The 24,623-nt window shown below is 38.3% G+C and overlaps 1 protein-coding gene across 1 annotated transcript in view; it reads right to left on the bottom strand.

The window, feature by feature from the left end:
* TMEM86A (transmembrane protein 86A) overlaps positions 1-21,945 on the bottom strand; it is a 539,122-nt gene extending 517,177 nt beyond the window's left edge. Inside the window, exon 1 of the mRNA XM_044082852.1 lies at positions 21,796-21,945. Coding sequence (XP_043938787.1) covers positions 21,796-21,816 — 21 coding nt within the window. The 5' untranslated portion in view covers positions 21,817-21,945. The remainder of the gene's footprint in view (positions 1-21,795) is intronic.
* Positions 21,946-24,623: the final 2,678 nt, after the last annotated feature.

Genomic DNA, 24,623 nt, shown 5'->3' with positions numbered 1-24,623 from the left:
TAGCAACTCCTTCATATTCAAACCTCTACTATTAATAAAAGTAGGTGTTCTACCTAATGTATCATATAAATCTGTGGGGATAATGTTTTCCCAAGCGCTATGGATAGCACTCAACTTCAAATGCTAAAAAATTATGTTGTAACACCATTCCTGTTGGCGCATTTTTTCTGTCAAGTTTACTTTTATGATTAGTAGCTTTATCACCCATCCTATGTGCGTCATGCAAGATGGGGGCAGAATCAGTAGACCTTCTTCTAGATATCTCGTTTTGAAGCGTCATGAGCATGTCCAGCGGGTAACACCTTTGGACAAATAGATCCCTTAATATCCCTAGTTCAACTATAAAGTTATCATCCTCACTGACAATGCGAGACAACCTGATCATCTGGCCCTTAACCACATTCCTCTTACTATAGGAAGGGTGACAACTCTTGTAGTGTAAAAATTAGTTACTATAGGTTTTCTTTCTATACAAGTTGGATTCTATTTTACCATTTTTAATATATAATTGTAGATCCAAATAGTCAATACTCCTGTTATCAACCTTGTATGTGTATTTTAAGAATGTAGTAGTATTGTTCAAGTAGGTTCTAAATTCTTCCAATTCATCACGTGTACCCTTCCAAAAAAACAAAATGTCGTCCAAGAATCTTAGATATGTAGACATCTTTGCGTTGAATTCAGATGTCAACACAAAATTCTGCTAGAACCCATTTGCATCAAATCCACTAATAAGCCCTTTTTGTCCTGATGTAAGTCAGTATGTTTGTCAAATATCTATATATGAGCAAAGTGGTTCAGTTTTGGAGCATCTTTTTTGTTGTTTTTTGGGTCCAAAAAAAAAGGCATGACCAGATGTTCCACCTGTAAATATTTATACTCCTCTGCATCTATGATTCCTTCACATAACATCTCATAGAGCTGCCAATCTATTTTGGTGTATGCCTTCTGGACATCAAATTTAGAGACTAACTCATAAGTGTTGGAATCGCATAAGATACTCTGCATCTGCATACAATTAAAAGAAGTAGTACATTTATACCTCCATACCACCCAGCGGTTTTGGCCTTTGAAAGTTTATGTACAACACAAATTAGACGTTTAATTGGCAGTAGACAGGTAGCGTATGACAGCAACTTAACATCTGCAGAAGCATTTTGCTTAAAGGAGCTCTCTGCCAATAACGAATATAGGGTTATGAAACCGGATAAAGGGGGACGAGTGGTTATTATGACCAACACTGATTACTCAATGCAGATGCAGAGTATCTTATGTGATTCCAACACTTATGAGTTAGTCTCTAAATCTGATGTCCAGAAGGCATACACCAAAATAGATTGGCAGCTCTATGAGATGTTATATGAAGGAATCATAGATGCAGAGGAGTATAAATATTTACAGGTGGAACATCCGGTCATGCCTACTCTTTTTGGAATACCCAAAATCCACAAAAATATAGTCCATCCACCTTTTAGACCAATAGTTGCAGCTAGATGCTCCAAAACTGAACCACTTGCTTCATATATAGATATTATGACTAAGGAGATTTTGGATAGGTTGCCTTGTATATTAAAAGATTCCTGGCACTGTTTGGACTGCCTTAGAACTTTGACTGATGAACACCTTGGGGAATTTTTACTAGTAACAGTTGACGTTATTAATTTATTCTCAGTAATTCCTCATGACATTGTCCAAACTCTTACCAAACCAATCTAGACCAAACATACTGACTTACATCAGGACAAAAAGGGCTTATTGGTGGATTTGATGCAAATGGTTTTGGAGAATAACTATATTGGATTCGAAGATGAATATTATAGACAGTCCACTGGGGTTGCTATGGGTGCTAAATGTGCGCCCATATATGCCAACCTTGTTCTAGCAGAATGGGAAGACCGGTTTGTGTTGACATCTGAATTCAACGCAAAGATGTCTACATATCTAAGATTCTTGGACGACATTTTGTTTTTTTGGAAGGGTACACGTGATGAATTGGAAGAATTTATAACATACTTGAACAATACTACTACATTCTTAAAATTCACATACAAGGTTGACAACAGGAGTACTGACTATTTGGATCTACAATTATATATTAAAATTGGTAAAATAGAATCCAACTTGTATAGAAAGAAAACCTATAGTAACTAATTTTACACTACAAGAGTTGTCACCCTTCCTATATTAAGAGGAATGTGGTTAAGGGCCAGATGATCAGGTTGTCTTGCATTGTCAGTGAGGATGATAATTTTATAGTTGAACTAGGGATATTAAGGGATCTATTTGTCCAAAGGTGTTACCCGCTGGACATGCTCATGACGCTTCAAAACGAGATATCTAGAAGAAGGCCTACTGATTCTGCCCCCATCTTGCATGACACACATAGGATGAGTGATAAAGCTACTAATCATAAAAGTAAACTTGACAGAAAAAATGCGCCAACAGGAATGGTATCACAACATAGTTTTTTAGCATTTGAAGTTAAGAGTGATATCCATAGCGCTTGGGAAAACATTATCCCCGCAGATTTATATGATACATTAGGTAGAACACCTACTTTTATTAATAGTAGAGGTTTGAATATGAAGGAGTTGCTAGAAAAGACACCTAGATCCTTTGGACAAAGACCTGCCAAGATGGCTAAATGCGGTAACTGTAAAGCGTGCAAATTTATCAACGATGGTCCGTATGTCTGTCTAGGTAATTTTAAGAGAACCCTGAGGAGTCTGGGCTACTGTAACTGCAACACAAATATGGTAATTTACGCTGCCACTTGTTTATCTTGCCCGGCATTCTACATAGGTATGACCACTAGAAAGCTAAGACTAACAATTTTAGAACACTATAGAGATATAAAAAATAAAGAAAACACTAATTCACTATACATCCATACAAACAATTGTCCAAACTTTAAAAAGTTTATATTCTTTGTCATAGACAGGCTTTACACAAAGGAGTTTGGGGGAGATTATAAAACCATTTTGGAGGTAAGGGAATGCCTATGGCAGTTAAGATTGGATGCTAGTAATGCTCCAGGTATTAATGATACCCTGTCTCTAGCTTGCATTTTAAGACACAAGGCAGCTTGTATTTGACACAAAAACTTTACATACATATTATTTACGAAAACAGACATCAGTTCCTGTTTTATTTAGAATTTAAACAATATATGTGTTTTTTTTTTTTGTTTTGATTAATTGTATTGTGATCTTAGTATATTGTACCAAAAATACTGAGTCTTTAAAAGATAAAGACTTGGTTAACAGACACCTAAGGGGTTAACCAATTAAATATTTAACCATTTCATTGGTTCTGTTTAATTATGTACTAATTGATATGTGTACTTAAAGTTTGATTTTAATGATGTTAACTGACTCTGAAGATGCCCAGGATGGTGAAAGCGCTTAGTCAGTAAAGTCTTTTTGACGTCTTATATTGGGACAATAAAGGTTCTGTGATTTTACCTGTTATGTTACCTTAGTGCCTTTCTGTTTATAAGTTGAGAGGTATACCTCAGCCTGAAAGTGATCATGTTGTCTATGTCCATAACTTTAAATTACACGTGTCCTTTTTATGGCACACACAATATGTTTGGCACTGTTTGCTGTACATCCCTTACTCAGTCTATACTATAACACAGGTATCTGTTCTCAATATGTATTTTAATTACAGGCTAAAGCTGTAATTTTAAAATAATGCATGATCCGCTGAACACAATTCTCAGAAGTACCTTTACATCAAAAGAAACAGTAGCGGAGAACAACAAACAATCAATAAAAAGTAAATGTTATGTGTAGTGCAAATTTCTTTCATGCACTGTGTAGGTTTACACCTTCCACATCCCAATAACTCATATAATCAATTCAAAGGTCATTGAATCTCACACAAAGAAAGAAATCGGAGATGAAGAGTTCACAGAAGACTTGAAGAAGTTCCTTTTCTGGCAGACATCGATTTACTCACATTGACCACTTATGATTGGCAGCAGAGGCTTCATTTAGCTAAGCAGATACGTTTTTGCTTTATTCATTGTTTTTAGATCTGATCAGGACACATCTATGTCTCAGGTCAAGTCTGAAATGCATCCTTTCATGAGTAGCAGTCCTGTCTAATCACAACATAAGTAAATGAATAAGCAGACAGTCAAAAAACTCATTATGGCTGCAGAACCAGACAGAACTACTTATTTCTCTGTAACTTGAATAGCCAACAATAAGCCTAACTGTAATGAAATAAAACATTTTACTACAAATGTGGCACTGACCAGCTACTAGGTCTTCACAAGTATCCAGTATTAACCACTGCTCATATAAGCATGCTGTGGCCAGATATACTAGCTCTCACATAATTCCAGCATTCAGCTCACGATTTAAACCTGTGTGCCATTTGCCATCCTTCAAATCATTTAATCACTGAAGCCCTGTAGGGCTATCACAGATCAAACATCATAACTACATTGTAGACATACTAAGGTGCTGTACCATTCCAGCTCCATAGACCACATAAGTACTAACATGCCACAACTCCTATCAGTGTAACATGTATGCAATCTATATCAAAAATGTTTCAAAGAAAGAAAAATTACAGCAAGAAAAGCTTACTGCTTTTTTAACATTGCAACACCATAATATAAGTAAGGTTTCCTGACAGTTTTTCTGATGTAGCAGGTCATCATATCAAAGCAACATTCAATAGCTGCCAATGTTGCATGCAAGCTTATTCCTACAGTACTACTACATGAAAGCATCCAGCACTGAAACTACAAATCTTTTATTCTTTAACTACAGACTGTACTATTCAAAATGTGGAAGTGAACCTTGACCTGTTTTGTCCAGTATTACTAAGCAGCGGAAACAGACACTTATAGGCTTAAACTGTAACCTGTTCAGGCCTCAGAAACACCTCTTTTTGATGTGGCAACTTATCTGACTACTGGTTCATTAAGATTCCCTTCACTTTTGACATAGTGTGGAAACTAAAGTTGCCATTTACTCCCATCCTGTACTTGGGAACAAGCTCTTGGCTTATGCTTTTGCTACTCATAACTTGCTCATTCCCATCATTTACATATCTCTCCTTTACATCTCTAGACCTCAGTTTCTGTGCTCCAGTTTCCACATCCCAAATTCAAAAGAAAGCCAATATTACATTGCAGTCTCAGCCATAAGGTTTGGGTCAGTGGCTTTTAGTACTTTTTCCAGTTCTTATCAGCTGTACTCATGTTGTCATGCATACGGACACACACGCTCACCATGTTACACTGGGTCAGAAAGGGCGCACACACACTGACTGAAACATGCAGTGCCCAGATTGAAGGCCTACCACTCTAGATACATTATTTATACTTTAGTACAGGGCATGCACAAGAATCCCCAAACCAGCTTTTCTCTGGCTGAATAAGTTAATTAAATGTAATTTACTGAGTCAGTTGAAGTAGTTGAGCCTACATATCTCCTAACATGTAGACACTGAAAATAGGTAAGGGCTTTTGAAAAGTAGGTACCTCCAGCCACAGACTTGTCACTTAATTAAGATAAATTTAAATACCAAACAGTACATAACTCTCCCCATTTCAAGCAGGAATGTAAGATACTGCCGAAAAGCACAAGCTTAGAAAAGCACAGGTTTAAAAAATTGAGAGTGATAGAAATTCCATGAAAATATATGCATATTATCAAAAACAGAGTAAGATCTGTAGACTTAAATGATACTGCACAAATGTACCTCACAAAAGTAATTTATTTTTGCTCCTGAAAAAACGAGATATAAGATGTGGATCCTCTTTATTTAAATTACTGGTGCCAAAAGTGTGTTGGTCATACAGTGTGGTTTACTAAGTACTGAACAGCTTCAAAAACCTTGTGGGGTACGTAATAGAAAATTGTGTGAAGGGGTATATCAAGCTCGAAAATAGGGACATGCATCCAAAAACAGGTATGTCATGTAAAGGGGCAAATCAGGCTCGACAATAGGTATATACCTCCAAAACAGGTGCAGACGATTGGTCTGTGAACCAAACCTGTCACCAGGCTCCAGACTTACATGAGGCTATACACAGCCACTCTGCTTGATGCAAGATCATTTTCTACCAGAAAAACTGTTCACTTAGTGTTGCCAGCAGGCAGAGGGAAAACCCACAGTAGGGAGAAGATTTCAGGTATGGCTACTCAAGTAACAGTCATTTCATATGTCCCTTCCTCTGCAGCATGTGTGCTTAGCAATCTGCCAATGAAGGCTGCATCCCAAGATTAAACAGGACATTGACCTTTTTCACATAAAGCTGTGCTGTGTCATGCATCAGTAGGACTGATAAGGATGCATACAGATACTTAAAATAAGTCACTTCACTACTTAGTATTTGACGTAGGACAGCTGATTGATAACTTCATTGTCAAATTAAACTACACTGAATCTACAGAGATGAAAAGGACCAAAATCAAAGTCTAATTCATTGAAAAAAAATCAAATGTAAACACCAAAATGTGTGCAGAAACATAAATATAATAACTATAACATACTCCCATGAAGGACATAATACTCCCCTATAGCTTCTAATTCTAACCCTAACCACAAACCTAAACCTTAAATCAAATCCCATTTGAGACTGTCTCTAGCATTAAAGTTACTGACATCTACAGAAATTACTGAAAGGTATTTGGCCAACTGATCTTTTGTTCAATATGGCATTTGGCCAAACAGAATTCAGTAAGATGGTCTCAACAAAACTGTCCTTGATCAGCTTTACGTCTTCCTGGTAGAAACAGAAATGCATTACTGGTTCTTTGCCCCCCTCCAACCTTCAAATGTATTGCTGATGCCCTAGTAACTCAGACTTTTGCATGATAAAGACATATTTCAGTTGTTTATATATATATATATATATATATATATATATATATATATATATATATATATATATGTGTGTGTGTACTCCTCAGGTGTAAGTGTCTCATTAGAACCCCACATCCCCAAATCCTCCAGCTGAGTCACAGCTGCACATTTTTCTTTGATCAACATTACCACACACACACACACACACACACACACACACACACACACACACACACACACACACACAAAACACCACCACCACAATGTGTGCAAGAATATTATAGAAAACATTAATAAAATGGCAGGATTGTTGCAGATTTGTTGTAATTTAATGGAGCTTGCTTTCTGTTAATAATCACCCCATAAAGTCACTTGGAAAATAAAGCAATTCATTTTAACAGTCTAGCTGCTTGTTCTCCTCTGTGTTAACTTAAATAGTTAAAGCACTTCTTAACTGTGTAAATCCATGACATCCCACTGTTTTAAAAGCAGCCCTATGTAGAGAATTGGTCTGTGTTTTGTTTTTTAATAAGAATGCAAGGTGATCTTCAACAAAGATCTTAAATTAGTATTTATGACAATAGTCTACCTCAGCACGTCATATTGTGATATTGTTCCTAAACAACTAGTTTTCCCTTTTCTTGCTTTAAGCGAATTGTTCTCACAATTATTTTCAATGTATTATTAATTTGCACTGTATTGTAGGGAGTTGGAAAAAATGATTTGTAAGGCAAGTGTACTTGCAAAACATCTTTAGAACAAATACTTCACATTTTTTTCTGCTTTGAAAAAAGAAATACAATGTGTATTGCAGCATATCAGGCACATTAGCCAAATTTGTGGAATAAAACACATGGAGCCTTACAGGTAGAAAGTTCTTTGTCTCTAGTAAAAAAATATTCAGTACTGCATAACTCATATTTAAAATCACATTTTACAACACAGCTTTCATGAAGAAGCATTTTAAGCACTTCAGCGTTGTATTAGGTAACTGAAAGAAATGGTATTAACATGATTCCTAAATCTGGCTGCCAGCAATAGGTTTTCAGTATGACATGGTCCTTTTTTCTTCCACTATAAATGGATGCAAGTGAATGCACTGAGGTTCAAATTCCCTGAACTGCATTCACAGTGTTTTTGCAGGGGCAAGCCCCAAAGCACACCACAATGTATGGGGCAACCCCTGAACTTATATATACCAATTCTGAGGTAGCAGTTACTCGGAAAAGGAGGAAATTCCCCCAAAATGGGAATCACGTTCAGCACAATTCATTGACAGTGATTTCCTATGGAGGAACTCCAATCTTTGATGAGTTGAAGCTAGGGCAGTGAAAGCTCAAGAGTTCAAGCTTTATCCACCAGTAGGGCAGCCATTCTTTTTCCTTGGGCTATAACCAATAAACAGTCCTAAAAACAAAAATCCATTGGTAGTTCTTTCAATAAAGTTAATACACTGCACAGTTCTTTTTAACATTGATCAGCAAGAATATAACTCAGGTTTCGATTTTTACCTTGTCCATTTAGGTTAAAGTCTTTTGCAAGGACACGTGAATAAACAGATTACATTTAAATGATCAATGTACTGAAAGATCAACCTGCAAAACACTGATCACAGTACATTGAACATTTAAAACACCAGAATGTAAAAGAGTGAAAGAGGCACAAACAGTCTTCTTCCAATCTACTCACTCCACCACTAACTCTGGTCATATTGCATTAGAATAGTGGCCATGTTATGGGAAAGGTTTCTCTAAGGTTGGGTATGGTGTTAGGGGCAGGAGCAGGGTTAGGGTTTGCAGGTATTCATAAGGTTGGAGGGGGAATATAAAGGTGATGCACCTAAAACTAAGTGAGTAAATCAGACAGTTGGTAGTATCTTGCACAATTAGTAAAATCTTATATTAGCTGAGCAAGTGCACTGGGGAAACTACTTCACCCAACATGCAAAGACTGAAATTACTATAATAACAGGGCTGCAGAAGCATATCCCCATAGCCATTTTAATCCTAGCTGTGATTCCCAAATGTATCTGACAAGTTTTAATACCCCAGGATTATTTTAAGGGGTATATGCAGGCTTGGGTGTGGGCAGTCTGGCATTTACAGGCTGCCTCTGTCTAACAGAGACATAGGTACCAGATCAGGGGAAAATTTCCGATCTCCATTCACTGGTCCAAGTTACTCTTGAACTGGGTTAGGGAAGAACTCTGCTTCACATGGATGGGAAAACAGTTCCACATTAATTTTCTGAAACACATACCTGACCCTCAAACATGTCTTATTTATGTTGCAGACAAGGTTTAAGTCACTATATCAGGTGCATCTGATGCTATTTGTTTTGCATATGTGAAACAGGTCCATCAGAGTAAGAGCAGATGCTGTTCTATGGGCCAGGCATAGATCACCCCTCAGCTGTCTATAGGAAATTGAGTACAGGGACATGGCTTATGAGGCAATCTAAGTAGGACGTGTTGTTTATGCCTGTGACGACCATGCCCTGGCCCAGCAATCAAGGAGCCTCAATCCTCACCACTAACACCAGGGAGGTAGTCTCATAGAAGAGGAAAGGATAACTAATATCACAGTAAAGTACAATTTCCCTTAAGTGCACACAGAGATCACAGTCAGTCTGGGGCTGGCTGCTCCCTTGCTCACCAGGTCCCCAATAAGACTCCCCACTGGCACAGCTAAAGGGTCCAGGTCTCAGCCTAACTGGGCAAGCTAGAACCTCCAGTACCCTCTCTGTCCAACCAGTGCTTCGTGTCCCTGTCAAGTAGCTGACACAACACACACACACACTTACACTTTGAGATAAGTATTTATACAACTTCACAGACACTCCTGGGAAAGGCTGACACAGATTCTCCAGCTGTGCCCCTTTACCCAGACTATACGGTAGTAATTAATGCCACCAACCAGTTAATAATATCAGCTACTAAAAGGCCCTTAAAAGGGTATCCAATTATTACTATGCAATATTATTATCCAATGGTAATATGACTATACCGTCTAAGGCTTATCAGAGTGGCCTATTACAATAAACTCTATATAAATATGCAATGTACTCTATAGCTTATCTCTACACAAACCAGCCACAGGTAGAAGGTTTTAAAAATATTTAATAATAAATAATTAAAACACAAGACAAAACTACTACACCACAGCGATATCTAAGAGTTCAGAGATCACACAGAAAGTTAAAATAATACAGTAGGACAGGTCTGATTTCAAAGAAAAATACCTAATTAATCTTTACTAGCTTTAACTATTCCTACAAGAAATCACAGTGCTAGAAACTTACATGTGAGCATAAGCAGAGTGTTGGTAAGTTGGATATCAAGATCAAAATGCTCTTTAGGTCTCTTGTGAGAAATAGTATGTGTTTTTTTTACTTTTTAGAGGAACCTCTATGGTCAATCCAGCTGTTGCATATGCCTGTTCAGATATATATCAAAGGGGTGTTGTACTAAGTTACTGGTCTGATGAGGGCCAGGTATAGCATATTAATGACATCCTTGGACAAAGAGGACATACTCTTACTTATAAGTTGCACAATATTGAATGATTTCTTTACTACTGTAGATACATGATGATCAAAGGCCAGATTACTGTCTAAGTGTGTTCCCAAATCCCTGATCACTGTATCTACTCTTAGAGGTGAATTATCAGTGTGGTAGTTTCCAGGGGTAGCCAACTTCCCAAAGGATACTATTACGAATTTCACAGCATTGAGTATTATACCATGGCTCTGACGCCACTTTCTGGTCTATGTCAGGCCTTCTTGGAGGGCATTTCTTGACTTTAGGGGATTCTATGACTGTGTCTGGTTTGCAATCATCTGCAAACATAGTCAGCCAGAGGCAGTGGCCTTGACTTCAAAGAATTAGTTGCCAAAATGTAGCAGCCCCGCACTGAGCCTTGAGGAATTCCACTAGTGACTGGCCTTTGTGTAGAAGTAGAGTCTTCTATCCTAATTTCTTGTGTCCTATCTTTGAGCCACCTGGCTATCCAGCAGGTACGACAGGTAATTATACCTAATGTTGTGACTTTGTCTATAATGTACAAGTGGGGTACTATATTGGATGCCTGGATGCCTTGACCTGGTCAGGATAGGCAGTGTGATGCCCCTGCACCAGTTCATTCCTCACCACTGGCAATAGCTAGGGGACATAAACACTGGGAGGATGACAAATACACACACAGTAAAGTACTATTTTCCTTAAGAGCATACAGGGATCACAGTCAGTCTGGAACTGGTTTCTCCCTCTTTTTCCAGATCCCCAATAAGACTCACCACTGGCACAGCTATAGGGCTGAGCTCTCAACTAAGTGGCAAAGCTAAGACCTCCAGCACCCTCTCTGTCCACCCAGTGCTTTGTGTCCCTGCCCAAGTAACTGACACACACACACACACACACACACACACACACACACACACACACACTTTGAGATTTGACTGATATGCAAACACACACACACACACCTGGGAAAGGCTGGCACAGGTTTACTAGCTATGCCCTCTTTTGCCCAGATGATAAGGTAGTTCCAGCTGCCACCAGCCACTCGTATCAGCTACAATTAGGCCATTACAAAGGGTGTCTAATCCTACTGTGTAATGGTACTATAAATCCAAATGGTAGTCTGCCCAAGACATGCAAAGCTATTTAGGACTGGCCTGTACAGTGTCACCAAATACATATGCAACTACGCTAAAAGCTTAAATATGTCTCACAAGTATCAGCCACACCCTGCTAGACAGGGGTCCAGGAAAGTAAATATTGTGGGAAGAATTAGCCAGGGAATTGTTATGGCTAGGCTTGTATACGCCCTAGGGCCAACAGCCTAGTACCAGCCTATGAACCTCAAAAAAGTTTAGTATTAGGTGGCTAATATTTGCTTCAGATATCTTTTGACAAGTTGCAAGATTACATCCCAGCTGCCCAGCATCCAAGCTATAATCTTGGTATAACTCCCTACGATAGTGGCCCAATGAAAACCATACCAGAGACACTTAATACTGCCCTTCCTAGCCATACTCTTCCTAACTCTCCCTAGGAGTTAGGTTAGTTCCATCCCACTAAACAAGGTATCATTATAACAATACAGATTTTTTCAAATAATCTCAGTAGATGCTACATAAAAAGAATACAACAAATAAGCAATAGCCACAAAAGACTGGAGAAATACAATCCTACACTAAGAATGGGGTATGATATATATAGTACGATAAAACAAAAAAGATAACTGAATAGCATTTAGTACACCACAAAAAAGATTAAAGTGAGATGGAATGCACTGGAACGTTTTGTTCTCTCAAGCTTTTTAAAACAGGAACCGATTTATTTTACTCCTCTTCCTCTGCATACTGTTGTTTGACAAGTAAATCTTAAACCAGCAACTTAATACTTTCTGAGTATTCAGACTTAAATGAGATGATACTATCAACAAACAAAACTCGTGCCTGAGGTGAAGCTTGGCATATTGTTTATTTTTTATTTTCAGAACCTGACTCAGAATCATTATGGCTTATCAAAGGAAGATGTAGAAATATACAAAAGGCACAGGTAACAAAGTAATCAGATGTTTTATTTGAAGAAGTACTTAACAGTCCTGACAGTGATTAACCCGAAGCTAATGTCTGTTCCGGATTCGTTCTGTAAAGTGGCAAACCCTCACACCCACTCTAAATCATTTATAAATGAGTACTTCCTTGGAATCAATGGAATCAAAGCTCCTTTCACAGTGCCCCTTGGCCTATACCTGGAAGTACTTCATTTTGACTGGTACATCCCTAATCTTTCACTGCACGTTCGCCTTCTTTCTAGTGCCCATACCTCTCAACTGTCTAGAGTTTTGCCTCATATTTTTGGTCTGTACCTCATAAAATCTGTGGTTTTCTGTCAAATCACTGAAGATATGAAAATCCAGACTTCATATCCTTCAGAAAATTCATACCAACACAAATAATTTTTGTTCTAGCAACTTTCTAGGTTTATGAGAGCAATGTGTAAAATCTGTCCCTATCTTTGGGCCTCCCCCCCAGCCATTATTTTAGGCTTTGCCCAGATTACTTGGACTAAGAGGTTGAGAGGTATCCTAGTGCCCTGCAGCTTTCTCGATTACTCATGCCTTGTTTATTTCATCCTTATGTCACTCCTTACACATCTCCTAGTAGTTGCTGATATATCCATTGTTTTTCTTTTTACGTACTGACTTAATTGCATTTGTTTATCAATTTTTCTGGCACATTTTATAAACCACAAGATCTGCATTTTGTTTTTTGCTTGAATTCTCTTAGCTAACATAACTAATACTGCATACAGAGGATTGGATTTATATATACTTTCCACCATTTCTGCAACTCATTCAGCACATTTCTGCTGCTAGGTTATTCCCTACGCAGTAGTGTTGTTTTAGTAAATTAAACCCACTGTTGTCAAGTACTTAACCTTTAGCACATAATTTTCACAATTTTAATTTAAATGAGGATTCAAAAAAATAAAAAAGCAACTCTGTAGACTTTGATAAAACAATAAGACCGCTACTGAAAATATAACAAACAGATAAGAATAACCATCACACAAAGCATCAAAATTCCCTTTCACATGTTCAAGTCAGCTTTTTGTGAACCATGTTTATGTCACACCTCTCAACCTCTTAGAGTAGGAAATCTAGACAAAGACAAAAATAAAGAGGGGGAGCAAAGCCCCCAAATCAGGGACAAGAATGAAATATTGCTCATTTAAACTCAGAAAGTTTCTAGAATAATGTTTTCCATTACTATGCATCTTCTGAAGGACATAAAGGCCAAAACTCAAATGTTTGCCATTATTTATTCAAATCACTCTTCAATGATTTGCAAGAAAGCCACAAATTATATGAGAAACAGAAAAAAAAATTCTGGACAGTTGAGAGGTACTGTTTATCGTGGTCTCAGATTTAACTTCTGTTTATCGTGGTCTCAGATTTAACTTACCCTGCCATGCAGCAGCCTTGGTGATAGGTCTATTGAATTGAGGGTTACTGGTGTGCAGATTCCTTCAAAAGGTTCAGTCTAAGTCTGTCCTACACAAAAAAATAAGCATAATGTGCTGCTGTTATCAGTTTGGTGGTTGCTTTTGTTAATCCCTTGCATTCTGGCAAAACTGGCATCAACAGTCGCACATTTAAATAAGTAAGATGAATCAACTTTACATTCAAAAGCAAAGAAGTAAAGTGCATCTGTTCAAAGGCAACAAATGAAGATGTCTTAAGAAATCAATTAAAACTGTCAGATACAGGCAAATTCTACTACACTTGGAAAAAGTCCCACCTTTCAAGGAAGGTGCTGCTTACTAGCAAATAAAAGTCTTTTGTTGGATACCAACATCTGAAGTTGTCTGCAGCATACCCTGCTCTTGTTGACACTGCTTCAAAACAAAAAGAAGGAAAAGTTCATTTTAAGTGGGGTTAAAAGTAAATGTATTTCAGCTTTTCATATGTCAGTTGACAGCATGCCTACTATGTCTGCATACATCTGTATTGCTGAATCAGACACTGTTTGATATCTGTGCTGCGCAAGCTAATTATTTAAATGCTACAGGTCATACACAAAAATGAACAGCAGAGGTGGAAGCACACCATATTCAAGGCTACCCTACTATTTGTCAAGAGCAAACCAGATGAGCTTCTATGTAGCTGAGCACAATTTGAAAACTACAACTCCACAATCACTGTTTTTCATAGAAAATGCCTGTGTGTTTTCTTGGTCTGCACCAACACTAATTCCCTTCTTTAGGGGGATGCCTCCCTTTTTCATGCATGTGCAATGTTGGAGTTGGTATGTACAAGTTCAGGAGTATGTGTGTGTGTGTGTGGGGGTGTGTGTACTGGGTTGTCCCATTACAAAAAAATGTTTTCATGTAAGTTTTTTGTCAAGTTCATTTCCTGATCAGTTGCGCTTCAGTTGGCTCCTCGCCACGTTATAAATTAAAGTGTTATAATGGAAGTCATATATGAACACCGGGAAAAGGATACAGTGAGTCTCTTGATGCTTTACCACACCTTCTTATTTACTGCAAAGACAAACACCCAGCAGCTTAAATATGGCAGTTAGGGACACTTGTTCCGCGGTGGTGATGCTGCGATAGCGTTGTCGCCTCACAGTAAGACGCTGACCGGTTCGACTCTCAGCTAGAGCGTCTTCTGCGTGGAAACATGCGTGAATGGGCGTACCTTCTTTGAAGGTTGTGCATTAGGGCTGGCAACTCAGCACGTAAAAATCACCTGCCAATCATTAGCGGACCGGAGTTCCGCTGTGGCAACCCCTAACCGGGAAAAGCCGAAAGACACAACAAGGGACACTTGTTTATTACATACCTCTGTGCAACTTAATTATATGAAACTCCACCCAGATGTCAAGTTTTTCCTCATCACAGAGTACTTTTCTTTTCTCTTAGTCTACCCCCAGGTGTTGCATACAAAGAAAACACTATTTAATATTGTTTTCTACCTGAAGTTATTTTTCCACTTTCTTTTCATACTAGTTTGATGTTTTCTGAAATCTCACATTATTTTATTCTTGCATCAGCTATGACATCATGTTGGCAATGAGAAGGGGTAGCTATATCCCACTGCTGCAACCTTTAGGTAAGTCCCTGATTGTAGTTGTACAGTCAGTAAAGAAAACCCTAGAGTCTCTGTGCACTCAAGTCTTTTTATTTACTTTTTCTTTGTTTAACAGAACAGAGCACTAACCAATAATTACCATTTGTAGGTTCACCCCGAGTTCCATACTATTACAAATAGCAAAAAAATGAAAGAACAATAATACAGATCATAACAAAAAAATGGTACTCCCTTAATATAACGGCCTTGGCAATATAGTTAGGTAAACAGAGCTACGGCCTACACGCGGATGACAGTTGGTAAGTTACTTCTTCACACTCTTGTATATACAGATTTAGAGGAGTCATCTGTCTTACATCTGCTGCTTGCTGGGACAGGCTTTGCCTCCCTGTGACCATGGAAAGGATAAAACAAGTACAAAAGACTTGAATGGACATGTGACCAAAAAAAGATGAAAGGGCAAAAATGAACAAGTAACTGTTATAAACATTTAGTCGACAAAGTCATATTTTAAATAACCATCGGACTGGCAATTTACTTAGATTTTATTTACGTTTTGTTACATATATTAACTGGAGAAGAATACTTAATCAAATTGACCATTTTCAGGCTCAGAAAAGGAGATCTACAGAATCTCTTTCACTCAAAGCACGCCTAAATACAGAAGTCTGATATTTCCATATTAAAACTGTTAAAGGACAACACTTTAAATATACTGTCTCATTCATATACAGTGAATTTACAGTACAGTTAAAGAATCATGCTGTACTTCCTTGAATTATAAAAGGCATGCTCTCACAACCTATAACAGAATCTCTCTCACTCAAAGCACGCCTAAATACAGAAGTCTGATATTTCCATATTAAAACTGTTAAAGGACAACACTTTAAATATACTGTCTCATTCATATACAGTGAATTTACAGTACAGTTAAAGAATCATGCTGTACTTCCTTGAATTATAAAAGGCATGCTCTCACAACCTATAACGTTTAAACCTCTCTCACCAAAATTTGACATCAACATCATAATCATCGAAATCTGCTAAAGATTCTCAACAACTAAAATCCCACAGTGTATAATACTAGACATTTCAGATCTCACCTGCAAGTAACATGCTCAAGGTCATGCAAAGTGCAATTATGATGATAAGACACCAATACCTTGGTAAAAAGATAATCAACTTTCCTTTCCATACAAAACAACCGTCAAAACACAGGAATAATGCAAATCTATTCAGCCACTAACAAACATAGATGTTTCCGCTCAAAGCAAGCAGAACGTCATGCATTTTAAAGAGGGGTTTGGGAAAAAGCGCTTAACAATCACAAGGTCATTACAATACAGATATCGCTGGGGCCGCTATAATAAGGAAGTACCCAAAAAACAACAGTGAAAGTAACAATAAAAAGTAGGTTACATAATTAAGACTAGAAACTGACAAATTAGACTAACATGAATAAATGCACAATAAGATTACTTTATGTTAAGATAATGTACACACGCATATACATATATATATATATATAGAGGAGCGCTACAGAATCCTGAAAGTCCAAAATCCTGACACCAAAATCTCAAAAGTTCAAAATACTGAAAACTCAAAATACTGAAAAGTCAAAATCCTGAAAACATACAGGATACCAACTTACTATATTCCAGCACAAGTACATACAGAAACAAATAAAACACAAACCATATTACTCTTCTCCAAGTATAATAAGGGGGGCAAGTCCCTCTGCACCTCCAACGTGGGGGTGGGCTGTGCCCCCCACACCCCCTGCTACTTAAATATATGAACTCCGAGATTGCACTTAGTGTAGTGAAGTGCAGTCTTGGAGTTGATATATTTAAGTAGCAGGGGGTGTGTGGGGCGCATGGGGGGCTTGCTCCCCTGCATACAGTTGAAGGGGAATATGTTTCTGTATGTATTTGCGCAGGAATATAGTAAGTGTTGGTATCCTGTGTGCTTTCAGTATTTGAACTTTTGAGATTTTGGTCTCAGGATTTTGGGCTTTCAGGATTCTGTAGCACTCTCTCTCTCTCTCTGTATATGTGTATATATATATATATATATATATATATATATATATATATATATATATATACTTAGTATGGATCACTGGGAGATAAAAGCCAGTGACTGAGTTGTAGATCAAGAAAAGATTGTTTGTGTGGTGGTAATTATCTATGAAGTAGTGTGTGTTGGTGGGGAAGTTATATTAGATTGATGAGTGATCCCAAGCTACCACAGAACTTATGCAATGTGGCCTATGTTGTTGTCTTTACATTGGCTCTGTCTGAATGTGAAGTCTATGTAAACGGGTCTAAACTTGACAAAGTTAGAGAGGTTTGAAAGACAAGAGAGGAGTGCCTGCCAAACCTTGGGAGCAAGTTCAGAGAAGCTATGGTCAGTGCATTGGAGGGATTTGGAGGACTGGGCCTGAACTGGATTGGCTTTAGAGGTTATAAACAGGGGACTTGTGCAAGCAGGCTAGAGATTGGTTTAGGAGTGTCCTGACAGAGGAGTTTCAACAGCAAGGAGCATAGTAGGAGGTCTGCTCTTTGTTACACAAGCAGCTGTTTGGCCTCTCCAAGAGATGGTAGTGGTGTTCTAGATGAGGGAAACTGGCTATGACACAGCAAACGGTACTTACGTATTATCGCAGCCACATTTCTAACATCGTGTAATTCAGAATGGTTTCGCTCCTTTAAAACATTATTTTCTCATTTACATTTAGTAAGACTGAAGTGAACAACTGTTCAGTTTTTCCATAGCCTTACTTCAGGAAAACTAAACATTCTTTGAAGAAAAATAACAAAACTTGGAGTCAGTATGTAACTTGCTGCTGGGAAGGAGGTATGGCTCATTTGCTGTTATGTAAAAGTACTCCAGGCAGACAGATGACTTGGAGATTTGTATGCTTGCATTTCTGGCAGGACTGATGAAAACAACACACATTGGACTTTAATTATTATTAATTTTTGGATGGCGAACATCCAACAAAACTACTTAATAATCGCTGGCATTAAATTCAGAGGGGGTTTGGCCAAGGCTGCATCCCGAACAATGTATAGACTAAGGGAGGGACCACTTCTTTAAACGTTTGCTTTGTTTTAAGCAATTACTGCAAAACATTATCAAAATGCCTTGTTTAAAAGAAGGGTGCATGGGGCATTAGCGGTTTGTGAAACACATACAGGACTGCAGGTCCCCTGCTTTTCTGGTCATTTTGGTACACCAAGTGGTTGTAGATTCTGTGTTTCCAAAAAGGCGATTGATGAAAAATGTTGTCCTCTTGCAGACAGTTGGTTAAAAAACTCCTGCTTCATAGTCCTGTTCGGGTTTCACCACAACTGTGATACAAAAGCAATAAGCAGTTTACCCACTACTTTTAACTTAAGAACAAAGTCATTTCATGAAAACGTAATGAATTAGACAAGGTTGCAAATGTGGTTGCGATAATATATAAGTACCCAGCAAACTTTATTAGAGCTGGCCTGAAGGGTGGCAGATTTTCTGCACAAGGCACAGGAAAATAGTGGTAAACCATATTATAGTTGTTAGATAAGTAGGATGTGCTTTCCTATGTTTTTTATTAAGTCACAGACTACAACTTCCACACAACAGCTAGAATATGAGCTTTGAATTATAAAGGTCTGAATAAAAGTGCTAAACAAGCTAGTCTTTCAAGTTTGTGAGTTAATGGTACCTTAAATGTAGGGTTACCACCTGTCCCACTTTGCGAGGGACAGTCCCTCTTTGGGCAGTTGTGTCCTGCAAAAAATGTGAAAAAATGGCAAATGTCCTGAGATTTTAGGACAAAATTATTTTCTATATTTTATGTCATAGTTGCATAAAACAGTTATTCTGTATCTGAAACACCTAAATGTTATAAGAAAAAGAATAAGGAACTAAAATGCTACAAGAATAGACTTTTATTCAGGCAAAAAACTGAAGTTCTGTCCTTTGTACTGGCCGTGGGTATGTTTTGCCCTGCAAAATCTGATGTTTGTAGCACAAATGTCCCACTTTGGGCATTTGGAAAGGTGGCAACCCTACTTAAATGCCATGTAAAAACGGACAGTAAAAAATCAAAGGATATTGCTGAAAAAAAAAACTGATGCACCCACAAGACATTAAGAAAGTTAAGAAATCACACTGATCTCATTGTAAGTCAGTGAACACATATCACTCTTGAGAATGACCAAGCACTGCTCTCACTTTAAGTCAGTGGACATATTACACCATTATTCAGTGCACTCTGCATTTCCCAAAAAATAAACCTGCATCTGCATAGCTAGTGTATAAAAAAACTAGAAAATAATACAAATCCCTGAAGTTCTTACTTACAATGAGCAAATAAATGATACTGGGCTTTTCCTAAACACATGAACATCGCTTAGCTAATGATGTCACTGCAGGCAGCCCTACTATGCGGTCTCATTTACTTCAAGCAACACTTTGGCATAAAACACCAAGACAGAAAAGCTTGGCAGGCTACAGATACAGCAAAAATGCTGTCAAAATGTATGAGCTCTGCATGCTTAAGCTAAGTACTTAGTCCCACTGCATAATATTGCTATGCAGTGCTATACAGCCTCATTTCAATGCTAAATGGCACATAGGCTGCACAGCTGTTGCTTAGGACAGCTATTACAGCTGGTTAAACATTCTGGGAAACTGTACAAGGCTGGAGAGAAAGTATCCAAATACCGCACGATTTTCTCAACAAAGAAAAGTGTGGGTCCTCTCAGCACTTGCTTATCACCAAAGGGCAAGTCAGAAAAATACTTGTTTCCATTTATAAGCTGAAACTCCTCCACTATCTAAAACAGCACTCCAGGCAAAAGATTTAAATGGAGGATATAACCCTGATCCATCCCAATCCAATTACTTTAAGTTTACTGAAGCCAGACTACATCTACTGGATATTAAAACTGAGGCATAAAAGGTAAGAGTTCTGCAGTTCTGCCCATCTCTTCTTGTTTAGGGCAACAGGCAAAATGTGTGGTGGGGGTGCATATATGTTCTGTACATCTGTGTCTATGTTTGCAGGGGTCAAAATGTGAAAGTACATTTTTAAAAGTGTGGTGGTGGGAAAGGGGTACAACAAAATGATGCTTGTTAAAAAATACGTTTTCGTGCTTTTTTTTTTTTAACAAATATGTTTGTAGGTTGATATAATAGTCTTGTCTTGATTCACCCTGGTTCTTAGGCTTCATATACTTCCTGAGTTGATACTAACTGCAAATGTAAGGACAACTCGCAGAAATGAAAACGGCAGTTCCATCTTGGACGTTACTGTATAAAATGCACTGCTCTGCTGACTGCCAGCTCTTTTGCATGACAAATAACAGAGGTGCGTCTTTCACTTCAGCTCCCTCCAAAACAACAGAAGAATGACTACAAAGCAGGCACAGCTTAAGTGCGTGCCAAAGTGGAACATCTACAAAACAGAGGCCACGCAGTACTAAAGCTGGAGGCTGGGATGTCTTATACTATCCCATAAAACAAGTTTGGGCCAATATCCAAAGCACAGATTCATACTGGCGAACAGGAAACGGTTTCTCACCCAGAAAAGCGATCCGCAGGTCATTCTGCAGTAGAAAGCTGAAAAGTGTGTTGATGTTAAATAGGTCAGTTACATGAACATGAATTCAACGTTTCAATCAAATCAGTTCATAATCGAACATAATGTACTTCAAAATGCTTACAAATCTACAAGTCACCCTGGCATTCTACCTAAACAATAAGCAAATTCGGCATATGTTTTAAAATCTGGTGTTGCACTGAAGTAAGTAAACGTCATGTAAAGTTAAAAGTAAATTCAAGGCTTGTCTGTAATATATCTGTTTTAGGAGTAGCCTTTGTCCTGTCATAGGACTTTGATATACTTTATTATACACAAATAGATAAAGGGCACGCATGTATAAAGCAAAAAAGAATACAGCTAAATGAGGACTGTCAAACAGGTATCTCTGTTGCCATATCAATATCAAGGCTACCTTTAAAACGCTGCATTAAACACACAATAACACGCAATGATTATTATTTTGCTAGATCACATGCACATATGTTTTGACAGAAGCCTTATCTGCTCGGTGCTTCCCACTACCTACTGCAATGTTCAACTATAAAGCATAATGAAGCGTTCCTAGATTAATAAAAAGCAACAGTTACACGATGGAATGACCATCATCGAAGTCAGATACAACATCAGGAGATAGCCCCGCAGGCAACAAGTTCAGTGCTGTCTGCAGTAATTTCCATTCCAGTGCCTGAAATGCATTGTCTCTTTTTTGTTATCACATTCAGAAATTAATTGTATAACATAAAAATAACAGCAATGACTTACCACTGAGGCAGGGGACACCATACTGCCCCTAGTTAAGTGCCGGCAGGATGACTACAGTTTGAACTAATGCTACAGAACTTTCCTTTGTTTAACATTAAATGTATTTTTTGCACTGCAGAATGTTGTTTTGGTTGAAACTGATCTGACGTCATAGGGGTGTGGCTTAAATTAAATGATGTTTAAATGGGCAGGACAAAGCCTGAATTGTTCACTCCCCGAAGTTTAATAAATTCGTTGACTTGCATTTGGCAATTAGATTGGAAGGTACTCCTGGTGTATATGAGAGTGTAAGGGTTTAGAAAATGAGTAAAACAGAACAGTGGGGATTACGGTCGCCATCAGTTATACTGTTAAAGCAACACAGTGAAATGTGACAGATAGTATACTGTCTTCAGAAATGCAGGTTGTTGTGCACGTGCGTGCGCCGTGGCGGCGGGGTGATGGGGGATGTTGAATTAGAAATGCAGGTTGTTATGGACGTGCGTGCGCCGTGGCGGTGGGGTGATGGGGATGCTGAATTCTGCGACCGTTTCTCAAAGACGGCTCGAGGCCACACGAGTATATAGCGCAGTTCTGTATATACCTCTATGATTTATGGACAGTCTTGAATTTATCTCCCAATTTTGCTCTTTTCCTAAGCGGTACATTTTTTCTGAATATCTAAGTTAAATAATATCATTATTTCAAAAATGTCCCTAGTATAGGGACTTTTCCCTAAGTTAGATTTGCTTCAATCCTAATAAGGGAAGTAGAAGTTGAGTTATGAATACAATTAAAAAGAAAGGGCTAAAATGTGATAAATAGTATAATACGTATACTGCTCAACGGTCTAGATTTTTGTTGAATGCCGAGATGTTTGCCTCATATTTTAGGGTTGTTCCTAATAAAATGTGCGATTAACTGGCAAAATAATTGAGGATTGAAGTCACTAAATAATATGTTTAAATTCAAACCATACTCATCAACCACTTAGTGCGGTTTTGTATTAGAACACTACCCCACCAGATGCGCAGTAGCAAGGACCGCCCACCACCCTGCGTATGACTGTTTTTGCTGGTATTACTCTGAATAAACGTGAAGACCTTCGCTATTAGAATGAATATGTAAGACTTCCTAAATAGTTGAATCTGGGCGCTGCAATAAATCCAAAATGTAGAATGTTGAAATGTATGCGCATATTAGCTGTTGGTGTTACCTACATAACAAATACATAAAAAAAGGAACTGAGTGCAATATATTATAGAAAGTACTCTTTAACAATGATTTATATGCCATTCTGTCACTGTTGCTCAACGGTACATTAAAGAAACATGGGCGGTGCAGGTTAGGAGGCTGGCCTGGCCCCCAGCAAAACCAATTCCTAAAAACAAATGTAGTAAAGAAACATGGGGGGGGGGGGGTGCAGGGGGCTCGCCCCACTACTAAAGCAATTCCTGTACAAACATATAGTACATACTGAGTTTAACTCCATACTTTAAAACTCCCTTGGAATAGCCTATTTGAAGAATGCTGACGCATACCTCTCAACTGTTTAGATTTTGACAGAATGTCCAGATTTGTGCCTCATACTTTTGTTCTGTTTCTCATAAAAGTATGGCTTTTGGCAAATTATTCAGGGTTAGTGTCAGAAAATAACGACAGACATTTCAGTTTCAGACTTCATACCCTTCAGAAAATTTATGCCGATGCAAAACCTATTATTCAATCAATTTTCTAAGTTGGTAAGAGTAATATTTAAAAAGTGTCCCTAATTTGGGGCATTTGTCCCCCCCATTCAGGGTTGCCAGATTTCTGACTGGCCAGGTAGGGACAAAGTGAAGACTAAAAAAAAAGGTCTCTTTCACTATAAGTTGTTGTGACTTAAGACATTTCCCGGTTAGGGGTCGCCACAGCGGGACTCCGCTCCGCTAATGATTGGCAGTTGATTTTTACGTACCGAGTTGCCAGCCTGACACACAACCTTCAATGAAGGTACGCCCATTCACACATGTCTCCACGCAGAAGACGCTCTAACTGAGAGTCGAACCGGACAGTGTCTTACTGTGAGGCGACAACGCTACCGTGAAGACTAAAAAAAAAAGGTCTTCCACGTCTTTAAAGCGGAACATCAGAGTTCCGCATTAAACAGAAGTAGCTCTGTGTGTTTATTTTTTATTTAAATAAATAAACACAGAGCTACTTCTGTTTAATGCGAAACATCGCAGTTCTGCATTAGACAGAAGTAGCTCTGTTTTGCGATGTTTTGATTGACCCGTATACCGGTATACGGGCCAATCAAAAATCGCTAAACACGGAACTGCTTCTGTTTAATGCGGAACATCGCAGTTCCGCATTAAACAGAGTATACCGGCATACAGGCCAATCAAAAATCGCTAAACACAGAGCTTCTTGTGTTTAATGCGGAACTTCCGCATTAAAGACAAGAAGCTCCATGTTTAGCAATTTTTGATTGGCCCGTATGCCGGTAAACGGGCCAATCAAAATTAAAAAAAACTAAGCGGAGGCTGCCCGGGATTTAAACCGGCAGTGCGGGACTCGGGATCAGGCTGCTGATCTCGGGACAGTCCCACCCAAATAGGGACATCTGGCAACCCTGCCCCCATTATCGGTGGCTTTGCCCAGATTTCTTGCTCTAACAGATTTATAGGTATTTGGGTTACCACCTGTCACTCTTTGCGAGGGACAGTCCCACTTTTGGCAATTGTGTCCTGCGAAAAAAACTAAAAAATGGCAAATGTCCTGAGATTTTAAGACAAAATATATGTCTTACATTTTCTTTAATAGTTGCATAAAACAGTTATTTTGTATCTGAATCACATAAATATTAT

Source organism: Protopterus annectens, chromosome 9.part0, assembly GCF_019279795.1.
Source record: "Protopterus annectens isolate FY-2018-M chromosome 9.part0, PAN1.0, whole genome shotgun sequence".
Taxonomy (NCBI): Eukaryota; Metazoa; Chordata; order Ceratodontiformes; family Protopteridae; genus Protopterus; species Protopterus annectens.
Note: the sequence above shows the minus strand (reverse complement) of the source record. Positions and strands in the feature narration are given on the sequence as shown.